At 40.1% G+C, this 18,107-nt stretch overlaps 3 protein-coding genes across 4 annotated transcripts; 1 reads left to right on the top strand and 2 right to left on the bottom strand.

Annotated features, from left to right (window-relative positions):
* Nucleotides 1-906: 906 nt before the first annotated feature.
* LOC106091282 (nascent polypeptide-associated complex subunit alpha, muscle-specific form) lies at nucleotides 907-4,538 on the bottom strand. 2 transcript variants are annotated; one of them, XM_013257760.2, is made up of 2 exons: nucleotides 4,431-4,538; nucleotides 907-3,777 (listed from the first exon to the last, which is right to left on the bottom strand). In XM_013257760.2, exon 2 carries the CDS (start codon nucleotides 3,771-3,773, stop codon nucleotides 1,131-1,133), a length of 2,643 nt encoding a protein of 880 aa, XP_013113214.2. In that variant the 5' UTR covers nucleotides 3,774-3,777; nucleotides 4,431-4,538; the 3' UTR covers nucleotides 907-1,130. The 2 variants fall into 2 exon arrangements, with proteins under 2 accessions (XP_013113214.2, XP_013113215.2); XM_013257761.2 differs by lacking the exon at nucleotides 4,431-4,538 and adding an exon at nucleotides 3,967-4,304.
* A 6,062-nt stretch (nucleotides 4,539-10,600) lies between these two features.
* On the top strand, nucleotides 10,601-11,569 carry LOC106091276 (TM2 domain-containing protein CG11103). The gene is made up of 2 exons (XM_013257755.2): nucleotides 10,601-10,975; nucleotides 11,047-11,569. Exons 1-2 carry the CDS (start codon nucleotides 10,664-10,666, stop codon nucleotides 11,335-11,337), a joined length of 603 nt encoding a protein of 200 aa, XP_013113209.1. The 5' UTR covers nucleotides 10,601-10,663; the 3' UTR covers nucleotides 11,338-11,569.
* Nucleotides 11,570-11,638: 69 nt separating this feature from the next.
* LOC131997064 (uncharacterized) lies at nucleotides 11,639-17,197 on the bottom strand. The gene is made up of 3 exons (XM_059367340.1): nucleotides 15,650-17,197; nucleotides 12,159-15,582; nucleotides 11,639-11,856 (listed from the first exon to the last, which is right to left on the bottom strand). The coding sequence occupies exons 1-3, from the start codon at nucleotides 17,195-17,197 to the stop codon at nucleotides 11,852-11,854; spliced, it is 4,977 nt and encodes a 1,658-aa protein (XP_059223323.1). The 3' UTR covers nucleotides 11,639-11,851.
* Between the last annotated feature and the right edge of the window lie 910 nt (nucleotides 17,198-18,107).

Raw genomic sequence — 18,107 nt, forward strand, 5'->3', positions numbered from 1 at the left:
ATGATCCAGTGTCTGTTTCCATTTTTAATCTTCTTGCCACAAAAAGACGGTCCTCCTCTTTTTTCGATATACCTTCATTACAGTACAAATTGCTGCAGAGTTCTCTGCATGTTCCATTGTCAGCCCTACGGTACAAATGGTCGGCATGGTGGGTTCCTTGCTGGAAGTTTCTGGGTTTCAAGCATAGACTTTTAAGGGCTTTTCAACGTGCGGTAGTATTATCTGAACAAGAAGTAATTTCTACATGAAGTTTGATAAGACAATTGGTATGTCCGATCGTACACTTCTAACGCAGACGAGAGTAAACCTTTGCTGCTATGAGGAAATGATTCGAATCCAAAATTACAACATGTCTTGTCAGATTGCCTTACAGATATTTAGTTTGGAATTCTGGTAAAGCTCATTACCGTATTTTTTAATTTTTCTCTAGGTTTTTACTTATTTCTAGCATACCTGCCCACGTTGTTTAAGAGTAACTGAGTTAGCAGGGTGTTCCGAATACCAGTGCAGGGGTCGTGGGTTTGATTCCCATCAGAGGCTTTGGTCTAATGCTTCTGTGGTATCACAATTGACTAAAATTGTCTGAGTTTGTTTAAAGTCTGCCACTCTATCTTAAACTACATGCTCACGTACGCACACCCACACAATTTTCTTGTATGTGTTGACAACAATGTCATATTTGTAAATCATCTCTATGCCAAGATGGCGGATTGCACCGTATGACTTTTTTTTTGCTGCTGACAAAAAAGGAATCCTTATAAATGAGCAATGTTGAATGACGAGCAACAAGCTTTCTGCACAGAAGTAAACATTCATTCTAACCTGCAACCAAGACCTTAACAAAGAGATCGAATATATTTTAGAAGGCAATTTTGTTAGAGCCAGAAGAAAGTAAAACACATTGAATTGTCTCCACCATAACCGTTTATTGTTAAAATCCTTTGAGATTATGTAGCAACATTATGGCATGGATGGTATTTTTTTCCTTTAATAAACAAAAAATATATGACTTGGGGTTAGTGAGGACATGGAGTAGAAATTGAAATCATCAGAAGAAATGTGTACTCGTGCAAATAGAAAAAATTAGTGGTGAATAAAAATGCGTGATAAAAAATGCCAAAGAAGGTTGTCTAAGAAGAGTTTTTCTGGGGGCCCTTCTGGGGAGCTTTAGATGGAGAAGCTTGCTTGGCTTTGTCAGCTGGTTTTGGCGCATTTGCTTGTTTTGGTTGCTGTTGTGCTGCATTCGGTTGTCCCTTCTTGGCTCCTCCAGCGTTGGGTTGATTTGGAGCTGGCTTTGGGCCGCTGTTATTTGGTTTTGGATTGTTTGGCTTTTGTTGAGCTGGTTTTTGCTGTGCTGCGGCAGGTGGATTTGGTGTTGGCTGTTTCTTCTGAGCATCTGGTTTTGCATCATTGCTGGGTGTTTGTGGTGTTTGATTGGCTGCAGGTTCTTTCTTTTGGGCATCATTTTTAGTTTCATTTGTTTTTGCAGGCGCCGCTTCAGTCGGAGTTAACGGCTTATTGGCGGTCTCAGTGGTGGGTGTTGTGGGTGGTGTATTTGCTGGCGATTGATTGGCATTGGGTTTCTTTCCTTGTTGGCCGCCTTGCTTTTGCTGAGGGACAGGTTTATTAGCATTTGCCTTATTATCCTTGGGTGGACTTTGCTTTCCTTGCTGATTTTGTTTAGGAGGAGCCTGGCCTTGCTTTCCTTGTTTTGCTTGTGGTTGAGGTTGAGGTGATTTCGGTGCACTGGCATTTTTGCCCGGGGCATCTTCCTTCTTTGCAGCTGGAGCAGGTGCAGCAACAGAGGCTGGAGCGGCAGTTGGGGCGGGTACCGGCGCTGGAGCTGAAGCAGGTGCGGCAGTTGGTGTAGGTTCCGCCGCTGGAGCAGGAGCTGGTGTCGCAGCTGGAGCAGGTGTAGCAGAAGGTGCCGCAGCTGGAGCAGGTGCAGTAGCTGGAGCAGGTGCTGCAGCTGGAGCAGGTGCTGCAGCTGGAGCAGGTGCTGCAGCTGGAGCAGGTGCTGCAGCTGGAGCAGGTGCTGCAGCTGGAGCAGGTGCTGCAGCTGGAGCAGGTGCTGCAGCTGGAGCAGGTGATGCAGTTGGAGCAGGTGCTGCTACGGGAGCAGGAGCTGCTGCGGGAGCTGGTGCTGCTGCGGGAGCTGGTGCTGCTGCGGAAGCAGGTGCTGCAGCGGGAGCTGGTGTTGCTGCTGGAGCAGGTGCTGCTGCGGGAGCAGGTGCTGCTGCGGGAGCAGGTGCTGCTGCGGGAGCTTGTGCTGCTGCGGGAGCTTGTCCTGCTGCGGGAGCTTGTCCTGCTGCGGGAGCAGGTGCTGCTGCGGGAGCAGGAGCTGCTGCGGGAGCTGGTGCTGCTGCGGGAGCTGGTGCTGCTGCGGAAGCTGGTGCTGCTGCGGGAGCTGGTGCTGCTGCGGGAGCTGGTGCTGCTGCGGGAGTAATTGCTGCAGTGGTACTTTCTGCTGGTTTCTGGGGTATTTTGGCAACTTCATTGGTTGCAGCCGCAATCACTTCGTCAACTTTAGCACTTGCATTTGCCACCAAGTCTACGGGAACTTCCGCAACCTTTTCCTTTGTCTTAGTTTCCTGTGGTTTCTCCGACTTAGCTTCAGGTTTTGGTGGTTGAGGAGATGCGGCCTTCTTCATATCCTTTGGCTGAGGTGATGGAGCCTTTTGTTGCTGCTGGACATTCAATTGTTGTTTAGCTGCATCTTGTGGGGCAGGAGATTGAGGTGCAGCGGCTTGGGGTTGCTGAGCTTCTTTCTTTACCTCTGGCACTTTTGTTGGCTGAGGGGTGGATTGTTGTTGTTGAGGCGCAGCCTTCACCTCAGCCTTTGGTTCCGCGGCGGCAGCGGCTGGTTTTGCTGCTTCTTGTCCAGTTTTTTTATCATTTGGCTTATCTTGTTTCGCTTGCTGTTGCTGCTGTTGATTTCCCTTTTTACCACCCTCCTTAGCACCTTTCGATTCTTGTGATTCTTTTGGTTTAGCCGGTCCCTCATTTTGCTTTTTCTCTACTGCTGGGGCGGCGTTGGCGACACTAGTCTCTTGTTTATTGGTTTTGTCATTTTTCGCTTGTGGTTTTTGTTGTTTGTTGTTTTCATTCTTTGGCGATTCGGGTTTATTTTTAGCTGCCCCATTGGCCGACTGTTTGTTTTGCTGTTTTTTCCCCTTTTTATCCGACTTATCGTCGTTCTTTGCAGCAGAAGAAGTTTCAGCTTTGGGTGCATCGACTTTAGATTCTGCTCCCTCCTTGGGCTTTGCCTGATCGGGTTGACCCTTCGATTTGGGCGCGTTGGCTTCATCCATTTTGGCAACCTCTTCGAAATCATTTACCAACATGGGAACCTCATCTTCTTCGGCGACATTTTCCAAAGTGGGGCCGGATCCAGACTTAGCCTGCTGACCAGACATGGTGTTGGCAAACATACGCAACTGCATGACTGTATCTTGGCCTAACTGGGGAAGAATTTCCGGTAACATTTCCACGATTTTCTTGGTTTCGCCATGGCCGGTTACGGCAAATGTGTTAGCCGATAAAGAGGCTTGGGCCTTGGGATTGTTAAAATGAATCACCGTTAGGTCATCCTTGATGATGTTAACCTCCTCAATGCCGGGTATGGTGCTGACGGACAATTTCTTTAAAGAACTTTGCAATTTCTTATCATCCGTGGCGGCAGATTGATGCATAACCTTCTTCTTACGGCGTGGGGTACCTTTGCCACCTATCCGCACTTGGGACTGTAATCGACGGAGTTTTTCGGCGTTCATCTTGCTGGAAAGGAGAGAAAAGACAAATAATGTATGAAAAGAAGAACTTTTTTTGGCTGATTACGACGATTGGATCACCGCAGGTGATGGCATAATAGGACAGGAGAATTCATATTTTTCTGTACCGCCTCGTGCAACGACAACTCTGTAGTTATATAAAAACAAAGTTCACCACCATTAGCCAGCCGCTCACCTCTCGCTCTCTGTGTAGATATGAGGTTTGTGCAACTACGTGATGCTGCACGAGCAGCAAAAAACTCCTCGTTTGAATCGAAAAAAATGAATAAAATTCCACGAACTTAGCAACGCGGTCTGTCTGCCCGTATCTCTATAAAGTATCTATATATAAAGTGTTCTGTAGCAGAATTCCTGCTATTCGAGTCGACAACGTGTACGCGGACAACTATTGGACGAGGAACAAGCGAAATGGTCAAAAAGTACACAAAAATCACTCTATAACGTCTCACACATGCACTTTGCTTTGGGCATATAAATAAACTTGCGACAGTCTTTTTCTATTTTCCTCTGCTCATTTTTTTTTTTTTTTTTGCACACCAAAAAAATTCTATACACAAAATAATTATTAAGTGTCACCACACTTTAGTTTGGTCGTTCGGTCTGTGGGCTGGCTGCCGGTGGTGCGTGCTTTAGTTATACCTCCTAGCAGCTTCTTCCTCGTGGCACTACTGAGAAGAATGATCGCAAAATCGCAACTGGCTGATGTACATCGCCAACACTTTTGAAGGCCCAAAGATTTGCGCGAAGATGTTTTGGCCAATGTTTTGTTGTCGACCAACCACAAACACATTCAGAATCTATGCAAAACTTTCTCTCTTTTTAGTACTCTGAGAACAGAAGGACCAGCGCAATATGTTTGCCGTTAACAAGGAGAACGAACAGAGAGCGTGAGAGTGAGGGAATTTTGTTATGTTTTAAATAGAAGATAAAAGATGCATGGATATATTTTTCTTTTTCTATATACATACCTTTATAGCGACCACACATACAAACAAATGTATATTAGTATAAAATACCATATATATATATATTATGTACATATGTATATACAAAACATATTTTTAATGGTGTCTCATAGGAATTGTTGTTAAAATTCCTGAAAATATGTTTAATAAGGGCCTTAGATAATTGAGAAATAATAAGAAAAATGTATGAAAATGCTTTAAAGCTGTAAACAAATGTTTTACATTACTTTTACAAATACAATACACAAGTGATATACACAAATAAAATTAGTGCGTAAAATACAGTTATGTTCTAGCATGCAAATCATCTGTGTTTTATTGAAACAACAACAAAACAACTAGATATGAACGTTATGATAAGTCACATGGTTTTTTCCAATATTCATAATACACTGCCACCCACTTGAATAGAACATACCACATTAATACACCAATCCTAATTATTTTCCCAAAGTTGCAGTAGAAAAAGGTTGCAAAATATACCGTTATCTTTTAAAACTTGTCTTATTTCAATAGTACACTGAAAAAATATAGACCTAAATTTGAACGATTAAACATGGTATTGACTTATAAACAACTTTTCAAACAAGTTGTAAATTTCTTTAATTATTTTAGACATTGAAATCCGATTATTTTTGTATCAAGGCAAGTGATTGGCAAAGATGGCTTACGTTGAACATAGTTTTTATTGTACGAATTAAATTGTTATTTAATTGCGAGTATCTATTTCTGAGTTCGTTTGTATCCTCTTTCACACATAGAGTGGCACGGAAAAGTCTACATACCCTACTCAAAAAACGCGTTTGACAAAACGAAATTTTTCTACGAATACGTTTTTTTGCTAAATAACTATGGTTGTATAATAACCTTTGCCGGGGTAAGCTTAGCGGGTTTCAAACAAAAGTAGTTGTTGTTTTTTTCTCTTTCGAGACGAGCTCATTGATCGGAGATTGTAAATGGAAAGCCAAAGATAGCAACACACACCAACCACTATGAAACGCGTTTCGTCTTTGGTTGGAAGACTTTTCAACCAGTATTAGGTGTGATGGCTTCAAGGGCCGTGTATATATGATACAATTACCACGTTATCCACGCTCGACAGCCCTGCCTATAAGCTGTACTTTTTCCCAATGCATGTATTTTTTATGTAATGACAGACTTTTTTTTGTGGCATTTACACTTTATGATTTTGTGCGTCTGTTGGAAGTTGTATTGATGTCTTCGAGCGCTAGACATCAGGCAACGGCTCCCGCTCCGTGTAACCCGGTTCGAATCCAGGCCGGGCTCTGCCAATTTTTAGCCAGAAGATTATTAAATTTTACAATTTTTGTTTGTTTCTCTTTCGAGACGAGCTCAATGAAATAAAATTGTAAAATTTCATGATCTGCGCCCTAACAGGCAAAAAATTTGAAAAATGACAAAAGTAGTGTCATAAGCGTATTTAACATTTTTTTTTAATCCAGGCTTAAATATTACTATAAATGTATTCAGCAAAACTTTTAAAGAGACCAGGCAAGTTACAACAAAACACAGCAGTCGCGAATCAGCCAGGTAACAGGTAAAAGAACATTAGGCAAATAACATATTTATTTTATATTAATGACGTTGATAATCGAATTTTAAGCTTTTTTTAGTCCCTATTTAGTCACTCATGGGTATATATTGCCAAGTGGCACGTTTTCTCCCATACCGAGACACTAATTAGAGTAAAAAATGATATCGCCTAAGACTGTTTTCAACTTCCTTGAGTGCAGATTTAGTGATTCGTACGATATAAAATGTTTGCAGGGATACTTGCAGTGACTGCCCACACGCGACGGCAGCCTAAGCCCAACTGAAGTAGTGATGATCACTCGAAGAGTAGAACATGCTATCGGTACATGAGTATCTGTGATGTCGGAGTATGAGTATCTGTGACGTAGTGTGCATGTGCAGCCAACCATTGTTGTAGTGATGCTATGAGCAAGTTTAAATGAGTATCATCTCTAAGTATAAGAGAGCTAGATATTATTGCAAAAAACTGGCAGCAGATGGCAGCTAATTGGTGGTTGTTGTGTATTGTTATAATTACCAGCTAGTGAATATAAACTCAGAAGAAATATAATTAAATGGAATTAATATAAATGCAATTCATATAAATGGAAATAATATACAACTATATTTCATATAAATGTAAAAATATATAATATATAAAAAAAAATAGATTAGAGTGATCAATGTATGTAACGATAGCTTCGTTACAGTTGCTAAAATTGAAAACCATGGTTCCCAATATATAGTAAAACTTGTAGGGAAAAATGTTATCCTAACTGCTACACTGCCTCATATTTATGAAAAGGTATGTAGACTTATCTGTGCCACTGTACGTAATGCGAAGAAGTGCGAATGAGCCAAATATATGCCTAGTTTCTATCATAGACAGACACATAGTGGCGTGGGTAGACAAAAAAATATCAAAAAATAAAGAAAGTGTCGTTTTTATTTATCCCGTAATAAAATAAAATAATTTATTAAATTAAAATTGTTAAGTAAAAATAATATTTTTTTTAAAAAGTTATCCTAAAATAGTGTAAAGCAGAAAAAATTAGGATGTAAACAAATGAAATAAGTACATTTCACATGAAACAAATTTGAGGACATGGAAAAGGGTTGACACGGTATTTATTAGAGTTGGGTAGTTCCGGATGGAACTAGTTCATTGGAACTTATCCAAGTAAGGAACTGCTGGAACTAGTTGCATTTCTTTCCTTTTTATAGTTCCATAGCTCCCTTTTTTGCATGTACACTTTTCTTTTGCTAAATAAAAGCGTCAACTTTCTTAATGAACAACAATTGTGTACGTTGTGATTTAGGTGAAAGGAAAATAAAATATTTGTGGCAACCACATTAAATGAATGTGGTTACACAAATATAGAAACGTGGTGCCATCCACATATTTTTTTATTGTCAGCAAATCTAAATTGTTTTGATACGCCTCGAGACTTAATACAAAGTACAAAAAATTAATTTAAATTCAATTACATATACAGTCGGAATGTTTGTATCTATATGTACAATTAAAGACACTCAGTTTAAGGTTCAAAATAAATTATTTTTGTTTTGTATAAAGGAATTAAAAAGGGAATCATAAATGAAAAAGGAGCTAAGGAACTAAGAAAAGGAACTAGTTCCTTTTGTGGAACGGAACTAAAAGGAACTAAAATGCCCACCTCTAGTATTTATCAGGATTCACTAATAGTGAGTGAATCCTGAGTATTTATAAATATTATTTTATTTTGATATGCTAGTATTATCACAATTCTATCAAAAAAACAAGTAAGAGCGTGCAATGTTCGGCCGGGCCGAATCTTATATACCCTCCACCATGGATCGCATTTGTCGAGTTCTATGCCCATTATCTCTTTTTAGGTAAACAGGCTATTGGAGCTATATCGAGTTATAGTCCGATTCGGACCATAAATGAATGCTGAACATTGTAGAAGTCATTGAGTAATATTTCAGTTCATTCGGATAAGAATTGCGCCTTGTAGGGGCTCAAGAAGCAAAATCGGGAGATCGGTTTATATGGGAGCTGTATCAAGCTATTGATCGATTCAGACCATATTAGACACGTATGTTGAAAGTCATAAGAGAAGCCGTTGTACAAAATTTCTGCCAAATCGGACGAGAATTGCGCCCTCTAGAGGCTCAAGAAGTAAAGACCCAAGATCGGTGTATACGGCAGCTATATCAAAAAATGGACCGATTTGGCCCATTTACAATCCCAATCGACCTACACTAATAAGAAGTATTTGTGCAAAATTTCAAGCAGCTAGCGTTACTCCTTCGAAAGTTAGTGTGCTTTCGACAGACAGACAGACGAACGGACGGACATGGCTAGACCGACTAAAATGACATGACGATCGAAAATATATATAAAGGGTGATTTTTTTGAGGTTAGGATTTTCATGCATTAGCATTTGACAGATCACGTGGGATTTCAGACATGGTGTCAAAGAGAAAGATGCTCAGAATGCTTTGACATTTCATCATGAATAGACTTACTAACGAGCAACGCTTGCAAATCATTGAATTTTATTACCAAAATCAGTGTTCGGTTCGAAATGTGTTCAAATTTTGACAAATTTTGTTCAGCGATGAGGCTCATTTCTGGTTGAATGGCTACGTAAATAAGCAAGCAGTATTCCTTTATGTGCATCTAGATTTCTTGGTATTGTGCGCCAAATGCTAAGATTTGTGTTTATTACGATTCACTTTAATAATATTTTAAGTGTTGCTTTGCTGTATTAATTATTTCCCAATTTTAGGACGTATTGTACATGGAACTTTCATCACGAAATATTACTTCGCGAAAAATGAATGTAAATGCAAGTTTGTTTATATTTTTCCTATTGTTTACATTAAAATGCTGAACGAATTGACGCCGTTATAGAAAAATCACTAAACAGCGGCGCCATCATTTCAATAAACTACAAACACAGAGCTGTACTTTTATCCACTATTGGTAATTAACATCTTTTTAGAATTCCGTTGCCAATGATAATAAACAATAATTTTACTTATTTGATGCCAAATAAGTTGTTTAAATTTAGTGAGGACTGCCCACAATGTAGGCGGCTATGTAATGTCGCACGCAAGTTGTATACCAAAACGCAAATGAATTTACAATTACTGACATAGGTTAATGACATGCTTAATGAAACGCCAAAATTTGCTGAGCTGTCAAAAATGTACTAGCCCCTGGGCTACTCAAAAATTATTCACCACACTTAACGTCATATTTTTACTATCCCTACAACTTTGCTACCATTACACTACACAGCCATTGAAACAGAGCCGTTCGTTAGCATTTAATTACATTTGCAATCAATTGAACTTAAATTATACTGAAGCACCCTAGTACTGACTCATGGCGAAACAATTAAAGGTGGTCTCATTTGTACAACAACCACAAATCATATTTGTGTGCGTGTATGAATACATGTGTGTGCATGAGCTGAGAATATGCGAGAAAGAAGAACAACAAAGAGAATGCAAAAAAACTGTCATCTTAATACCGTCAAAGCTGGCCGGCTGTTAACAGCTGTTCATGAGAGCACCTTTTTAAATCCGCCTTGGTATTAGGCTTTAATGGCTAAATAAAACACCCCTATCATAAAGGGTGATTTTTTTGAGGTTAGGATTTTCATGCATTAGTATTTGACAGATCACGTGGGATTTCAGACATGGTGTCAAAGAGAAAGATGCTCAGTATGCTTTGACATTTCATCATGAATAGACTTACTAACGAGCAACGCTTGCAAATCATTGAATTTTATTACCAAAATCAGTGTTCGGTTCGAAATGTGTTCAAATTTTGACAAATTTTGTTCAGCGATGAGGCTCATTTCTGGTTGAATGGCTACGTAAATAAGCAAAATTGCCGCATTTGGAGTGAAGAGCAACCAGAAGCCGTTCAAGAACTGCCCATGCATCCCGAAAAATGCACTGTTTGGTGTGGTTTGTACGCTGGTGGAATCATTGGACCGTATTTTTTCAAAGATGCTGTTGGACGCAACGTTACGGTGAATGAACACATTTCGAACCGAACACTGATTTTGGTAATAAAATTCAATGATTTGCAAGCGTTGCTCGTTAGTAAGTCTATTCATGATGAAATGTCAAAGCATACTGAGCATCTTTCTCTTTGACACCATGTCTGAAATCCCACGTGATCTGTCAAATACTAATGCATGAAAATCCTAACCTCAAAAAAATCACCCTTTAGAAACACATGACTGATGTAGCACGCATATTTGATACCCAACGTGTAAATAATGCCCAAATCAGCTGTGCTTGTTTTTTTTTGTATTTTGTTTTCTTATTTTCAATTGGACACACATTGGATATTTGGGTTACATTTACAAAATGTTTTCCTATAGAACTATATGCATGGGATTTATTTTGCTTTACTACTTTAGCCATTTGGCAGAAGCGGTACAGGCACGTAGTGACCGAGAACAGCAAGTTTCATCATCCCTTGCGACCAGCTCCCGTGCCGACAGTAGTAATGTTTATCGAATATGGGGTCCAAAAGTGCTTTGTTCTCTTCTGCCAGACGATTTTTTGGAATGTAACAAACCCATCGATCATAAAGATAATAGAACAGCCAAAGAGGAAAAAGGCTATGGCTGTTTAAAATTTGGTGGTCTTAATTACGAAGATGTGGAGCACACAAAGGTAAGTGGTAAAAAAACATTTGAATAAATGGTACTGGAATCAATTTTAATAAAAATCTATATAAAAAAAAGGTTCATTGCACTGTCTTCCCTGACATTGACTGTCATGGACCCAGAACATTTCAAAGGGATGGAGTTCCTTGCATAAGATACTCTGAACATTACTTCCTCACCACCTTACTATACAGTTTGCTGCTGGGTTTCTTGGGCATGGACCGTTTTTGTTTGGGTCAGACTGGAACAGCTGTTGGTAAACTACTAACATTGGGAGGAGTTGGTGTTTGGTGGATTGTTGATATTATATTACTTATTACCAATCGTTTGACACCAGAGGATGACAGCAATTGGAATCCGTATGTTTAGCAAAGGTTTTCTTGGAAACGTGAAAATGGTAATTGATAGTTTCTCTAAAGAATTGTGTATTTGTTGACAAAATAAGTTATACTTAAACATTAGCATAGAATTTGAAAAACTAAAAATAAAATTATATAGTTTAATTAATAATTATGTATATACCCAAAACTATGTTTAATTTTAAATAATTGCAAAATACGTATCATTTAATTATGAAAATCATAAAAAAAAATAACAATAATATTGCTGGATGTTGTTTGCATTTAAGATATAAGGTTTTGTGGCAAAGGTTTTTTTTTTTTTTTTGGACTTTCAGAACGAATGGCGGAGACAAGTCTCACATATGCCAGGTTATATCCAGGAGCAGCCGTCCACACTGCCAAACTTAAACGATATCACAAAGTGATGTAGGTGCTAAATCCTCCAAAAAGCTCGTATTAATTCCAATTATATGTTCCTTTTTCGTCAAGAAGTGTTGAAAGTGGTTGAGTCTATCGTCAGGATTGTTGTACGTCGAGGGTGCTTATGCTATTAATCGAGAAGATGCAATAGAAAAAGAAATTAGCATCTAAATATCACATTCGCCCAAGAGGGCATATATCACAGATCCATTAAACTACTCCAAGTAAAGTGGTAAGGTGAGTGTACAATGAGATGGTGGTATGGACAAACAAAGCATCAAATAAAGAAGCGAACATGTAACAGCATACATGAAGCGATCAGATTCATTCATCAAACATCAATTTTAGCTTCTTGGATGAAACACAATAAACATTTATATTCAGGTACTTGTTTACACTCAAGCAGGTCCTTGAGATTGGTATATTTACTAAAAATACTAAAACGAGATCTCAGTGAGCGATATTTAGGGCACTCAAAAATCATGTGCCCCACAGATTCCCGACAGCCACATATGTCACAAAAGCATGACAAACCGGGGTTAAATCTATGCAAATAGGTTTTATCATAGGTGTGTCCTGTAAACATTCTATTAAGTATCTTTTTCTCCGCAGGTTCCAAGTCAGCCCCTAGGAACCAGGGACGGGAGGGAATATCAGGAAACAGCTCAAAGAACTTTCTGCCTTTTCCAGTAGATTTCAAACGATAGTCACGATTCCAAATATCATATATCTCATCCTTTATACGCCTTAACCCTTCCTCGAGGGTGTAATCAAAATTAACAGGGGCACCAATATCAGCTGCATACTTAGCCAGCCAGTCAGCAGTCTCATTGATTTTAATACCAACGTGGGCAGGTGCCCATACAATATGGCATTTGTTGATATTAGAGAAATTCAGCTTCCGAAAAATTCCAGCAACAAGGTGATTCTTCGTACGAGGGGCACTCAGCAGTCTGCAGGCATTTAGACTATCCGTAAAGACAACAAATTCACAGCAGCCATCCTCCACCGCAATCTCAACTGCCTTAAGCAGCGCTATTAACTCAGAGAAGAGGCTTGACGTCTTCCCCTGAATTCTAAACAGGAACCGCTGATCCCGCGTGGCATTAAAAACGGCACATCCAGCACTCCCAGCCTTCACCGATGCATCCGTGGCAAACACAACAAAACCATCATCTTTATACTCCGCTATCTCTTTGCAATACATTTTCTGAAAAATCTCTTTAGCAACATTGGCTCTGTCTCCACAAACAATCGAAGACCGCACCGTCAGACTGACAGGCCTGCACTCTTCCTCTACAACAGAAATCACATCAAAAATCTCCTGAAACATGTGATAAACATGACTATAGCTGGAGCGTACATACGGGTTTTCCGCAACCATTGCGTATAAATCTGGGTTCATAGATTTCACTCTTAATAACTCCCTAGCCGTCAGCCACAAACTGCGCTCCGCGGCAGGCATCTCATTTGCAAGGGCATAGATCACATGAATTGGCGTAGAGGGCGTCACTCCCAAACATCTTCTCAGAGTGGCATTTTGAGTTGTCATAATCTTCTTATTTATACTCATCGGAGTATGGGCTGCAGTAGCCCTCGCATACTCCAGCTTCGATCTTATCAGAGAACGATATAGATTAAGAGCTACGGCTGGATCCAGACCTCCCTTAACAGGTGTCAGAAATTTAAAAACATTTTTTCTTGACTCAACTTCCTTGGCAATTCGAGTGTAGTGGTCTTTAACGGATAACGATGCAGTTATCGTCCTTCCTAGATACTTAAGGGTCTTGACTTGTTGAATCACAGCTCCATTAACAGACAGGCTCACCTTCTTCCTGCTGCCCTTCGCCAAGTACATAATCTGGGATTTATCCGCCTGAAAGGAAAGATTTAATTCTTTGCATAGATCATAAAAGGCTTGCACCTTCGTCTGAAGCTTCTTCTCCGCTTCATTAAAGTCTTTATCAAACACCATTATCAAGAAATCATCCGCATATTGGTAAACCAAGCTAGACCAATCTTCTATTCCGTGTAGGTTCTTCGTGTAAACATTAAATAGCAGCGGGGATAAACAGCTCCCTTGCGGCAGACCATCGACAACAGTGGTTGTGCTTTTGCCAAGACACAAAATCCTATTTGACAAAAAATTGCGTATCCACGCTATATAATGCATCTCCAAACCACAATCAACCAAAATCTTGCTCAGTACCTCAATCTTGACACAGTTATAAGCATTTGCGATGTCTAGGGCCACAATCATAACTTTAAAACCATTCGCCTTAAGAACCGCAGTACGGTGCAATAAATCATTAACACAGGATGAGGTAGACCTCCCCCTCCTGTATGCAAAGCATCGCTCAGGCAAGAAACCCATAGCCTCCAGAAAGCAAGCAACCTTATCCTTAACCATAAGATTAATCATTTTCAGGAAGACAGCTATTAAAGAGATTGGTCTGAAATTCCTATAATCCTTCAAATCTTTGCCCGGCTTAGGCACCGGCACAATCTTGATCCTTCTCCAGCCATCTCTGATTAGATTATTCGCAAAGCAATTATTAAGGGCAGTAAACAACACGCTCTTAGAGATATCCGGAAGTGCTTTGATCATGTCATACGTAATGCCGTCACAGCCACCAGCCGACGCCTTTCTTTTGCCATTCAGCACTCTTTCAAAATCCTCATATTCAAACTTTACAGCCCTTGGGCACACCAGATCCATTACAGCTACATCATCATCACACGGCACTTGTTCCTTGAGAAATTTCAAATATGCCTCATTATTTTCAGCATTCCACGAGCTGGTAGCACCGATCTTGCGCCTCCCAACCACGTTTTTTACGAAATTCCAAGCCTGTTTCGTTCCCGGGTCAGCATTCAGACCAGCCAGGTTAGCCTTAAAACTTTCTCTCTTTGCATTCAAAACTGCCAACTTCCACTCTTTCCTAGCAGTGCTCGCCGCTTCAATATTCTCCAGCGTAGGATATCTTTCACATTTCTTAAAGGCAGCTTTTTGAGATCTAAATAAGACATCCAAGTTCTTCTGCCACCAGAAATTGGGAACCCTGTTATCTTTAATCTTGAAAGTAGCACTATTTATTTCATTCAAAAAGGACTTTTCAATCTCATCCATATCAGGCCCAAAAGAAGTTCGACTTAAGGCGTCCGCCAGCAAATTCTTCGCTACAAACTTGCCATAGGAAATCCTATCCGACTTAATTGTAATCTCAATAGGAAAGTGATGGCTTCCACCAATTAAAAAGGATAAAGTGCTCCATTCCATCTCCGACGCACCATTAGCAAAACAAAGGTCTAAAACAGTACCATTATCATCAGCCAAGGATCTCTTGAAGGTATGTGCACCATTATTAAAGCAAATAAAGCCAGCATTGTCAGTTAGCTGCTGCAGGATCCGACCTTTAGGCATGGTGACACTGTCACCCCAAGCCAGGCATCTCGCATTAAAGTCACCAAGCAGTACAACATCATTCAAAGTCTCCAGGTAGTTCAAAAGAGTCGACATCTCAAGCTCGAAAGCAGGAACCGATATAGACGGAGGACAATAAACAGCACAAAAGACAAAGTTCTTCTTTAAGTTCAGAGTTTTGACAATCACAATATCCAAGTCAGTAACAAAGTCTAAAGTTTTAAAACTAATATATTTTCTTAGGCCAATGGCCACGCCTCCGTAGCCATCACCACGTCTCTTTTCCGCCAGGTTAAAGTTAAAAATTTTATTATTCTTGTTAACGTCCTCATGAGAAAAAGTCTCACATAAGCAGCAAATATCAAAACCATCCTTGTTTAGCAAATATTCTAATGTAGCTTTGTTCTTCTTCAGCGATTGCACATTATACTGTAATATTTTGATTGTCATTGTTACTGGCCGTAGAAATCAACTGAACATCATTACTAATTCCAACTTTATTAACACGCTCTGAAAAATGCCTGACAGCCACCAGGCCCGCATCACTGCCCACTTGCGTAAAATGATCCCGCATAAATTTCAACAGCTCTTGCATGATCTTCTCCAGCTCACTCACCCTGCTATAGCCAGGGTACTGGTATACTGGCTGAGAGGGAGACACCTCATCAAACATTCTCGGATGTATCTGCGCGCCCTGCGCCACAGCCACCTCCTTACGCGCGTTAGAAACCTTCTTCGCAACCGCATTATACGCCCACGGTGTCAAAATCCTGTTAGACTCTCTGACTCTATCTCTAACATTCCTTCCTCCTCCTTGCATCTGCGGGAAATCCTCATTGTCCATCAGCTCCTCAAATCTATTAGTTCTTACTTGTCCAAACGAATCCAAAACCTCCGACCTCGACATCTTGTTCTCAGCCATCAACTTGTTGATCCTTGTCTCTTTCTGCCAAACTTGGCACACATCTCTGTTAGACGCCAGATGGCCAGTCTTCCTACAGAGCACACACCTGATGATCTCACAGTCTCCTCCGCATTGATCGCCCTCTACGCCACATTTCAGACATCTTCTGCTGGACTTACAGCCCATCTCCAAATGCCCAAGCCTTCCACACTTCCTGCATTGCCTTACACTCGGATAGAACGTATGCACCATTGTTCTCGTATAATTCACCTTCACATCTCTTGGGAGTGCACCCCCGCTAAAACCAACCTTCACCGACCCAGTAGGAATCATCCTTGTTCTATCATCCAAATCTCTTCTAGTGAACCTCTGTACAGACATCAATTTAAGAGGAGAATCCTCTATTGCTAAGCATCTTCTTACATCAGCAGCAATTTCGTCCTCAGTAATCGACAGAGGTACATCCCTGAGCACACCAAAAGTTTCCACAAAATTACGTGGAATGAACGCCTTCAAATTTCTCTCAGCCAATCTCTTGTTACTAACAAACTTGTTGGCTGCCACCGCAGTAAAGAACTTAATCTTATACATTGTGCGCCCCACATCCTTAATCTCATCAATGCCATCACTAGCAGAAATAATATCTTTAATTTTCTCGTACAGATATAGACCATTTCTTCTTCTCGTATTTCTAATTTCATCAGACTTCGATGTATCGACAAGGACAGCAAAGTCACCAACATGCCCCTCATTATAAGTAATTATCACATTCTCCTCTGTTCTTCTTCTCTTATTCTGCATCTCATCTTCCCCCTCCCGTCCTCTAGATACCCCGTTACCTGTTTTAGCGGCATCCATCCTTCTACTTCCAGTCGCAGCACTCACACCAGCACACATCTCACCACTCATACCACTAGCAACATTGCTTTCCAATATCTTGTCGCAGCTCGCACCAACACTTCCAATACTCCCAACGGTACATTCAATAGCAGCACCCTCAGCAATCATTTCACTTGCACACGCTTCATCCATATTTTCCTCAAGCATTCTCCTATTGACATCATACGATTTCTCCTTAGTCTTAATCAACTTGAAATTATCAGACACCACATGCGCCAAAATGAGCGGCTTAGCCGCCATGGCGCTTTCTTTCTTCTTCACTCCCAACGACAGCTTCCTGGATTCACACCACTCCAGCAGAAGCCTCCACCAACAGCCACACCACAGACCAAAATCCTCCAAAAGCCACTCAGCACCGCAAAATCACGCTTCCAGAACAAAAGACACCAGCACGAAAAAGTACAAACGTGTGTGTATGTATGTGTGTATATGCAGTTGAAACAGTAATATTCGCAAAGACCAAAAAAAGCGATGTACACTCACTGACAGCCAAATACGTAATGGGCAAAGGTTTTTTGATTATTCCATCTATTGATGTAAAGAAAACCCCGTATGAATGAAATCTAACGTTTTTGTTGGCTATTTCAAGTCGTGATAATGAAACAGGATGTTTAAGGCTGAAAACTCATTTGGCAGTTTAGCCAAACATGAAACACCAAAACTGAGATCGAAAAATCAAGTGGAAGAAGACATCTCCAAACTTCAAGGTAGAAATTGGCACACAAGGCCGAAACACTAGGAAAACTTTTGTTTCTACACTTAGCTTAGATATATAGACTTTCATTGGCTTTCGATGTAAGCAAGATGCTATTGTTTTAGAAGCTTCTAAACCACGATGCTGAGTTGGATTTATATAAAGCTATAACAAAATCTAACTATTTTAACTATATATTGAATCTATCAATATCAATACAACTTTCTGCGGCTACAAAAACAATAACCGTAACTTGTCTCTTATCTCTCTGAGCCGCAGTAATGTTTGTACTCGTTCCAACTAGTTGAATTGTTTTGACGTCTTGATAAATGTGAGTAATAGGGATTTTTGTTTATGAATTTTGTTGAAATTCAATTATCAACTTTGTCTCCCAAATGTTTCCTAGAAATATAGGAAGATTAATTCCGAATAATTTCATCATTAATAAAATTTGCA

The sequence above is a fragment of the Stomoxys calcitrans genome, chromosome 4, assembly GCF_963082655.1.
Source record: "Stomoxys calcitrans chromosome 4, idStoCalc2.1, whole genome shotgun sequence".
Lineage (NCBI taxonomy): Eukaryota > Metazoa > Arthropoda > Insecta > Diptera > Muscidae > Stomoxys > Stomoxys calcitrans.

What these genes read in the sequence shown, in the direction of transcription:
- LOC106091282 (XM_013257760.2), bottom strand. Translation starts at nt 3,773, where the DNA reads ATGAACGCCGAAAAACTCCGTCGATTACAGTCCCAAGTGCGGATAGGT.
- LOC106091276 (XM_013257755.2), top strand. Translation starts at nt 10,664, where the DNA reads ATGTTTTCCTATAGAACTATATGCATGGGATTTATTTTGCTTTACTAC. An exon ending in AAGATGTGGAGCACACAAAG is followed by an intron (nt 10,976 to 11,046) that starts GTAAGTGGTAAA and finishes TATAAAAAAAAG; the next exon opens with GTTCATTGCACTGTCTTCCC.
- LOC131997064 (XM_059367340.1), bottom strand. Translation starts at nt 17,197, where the DNA reads ATGGCGGCTAAGCCGCTCATTTTGGCGCATGTGGTGTCTGATAATTTC. An exon ending in TTTCAGAGCGTGTTAATAAA is followed by an intron (nt 15,583 to 15,649) that starts GTTGGAATTAGT and finishes AAAATATTACAG; the next exon opens with TATAATGTGCAATCGCTGAA.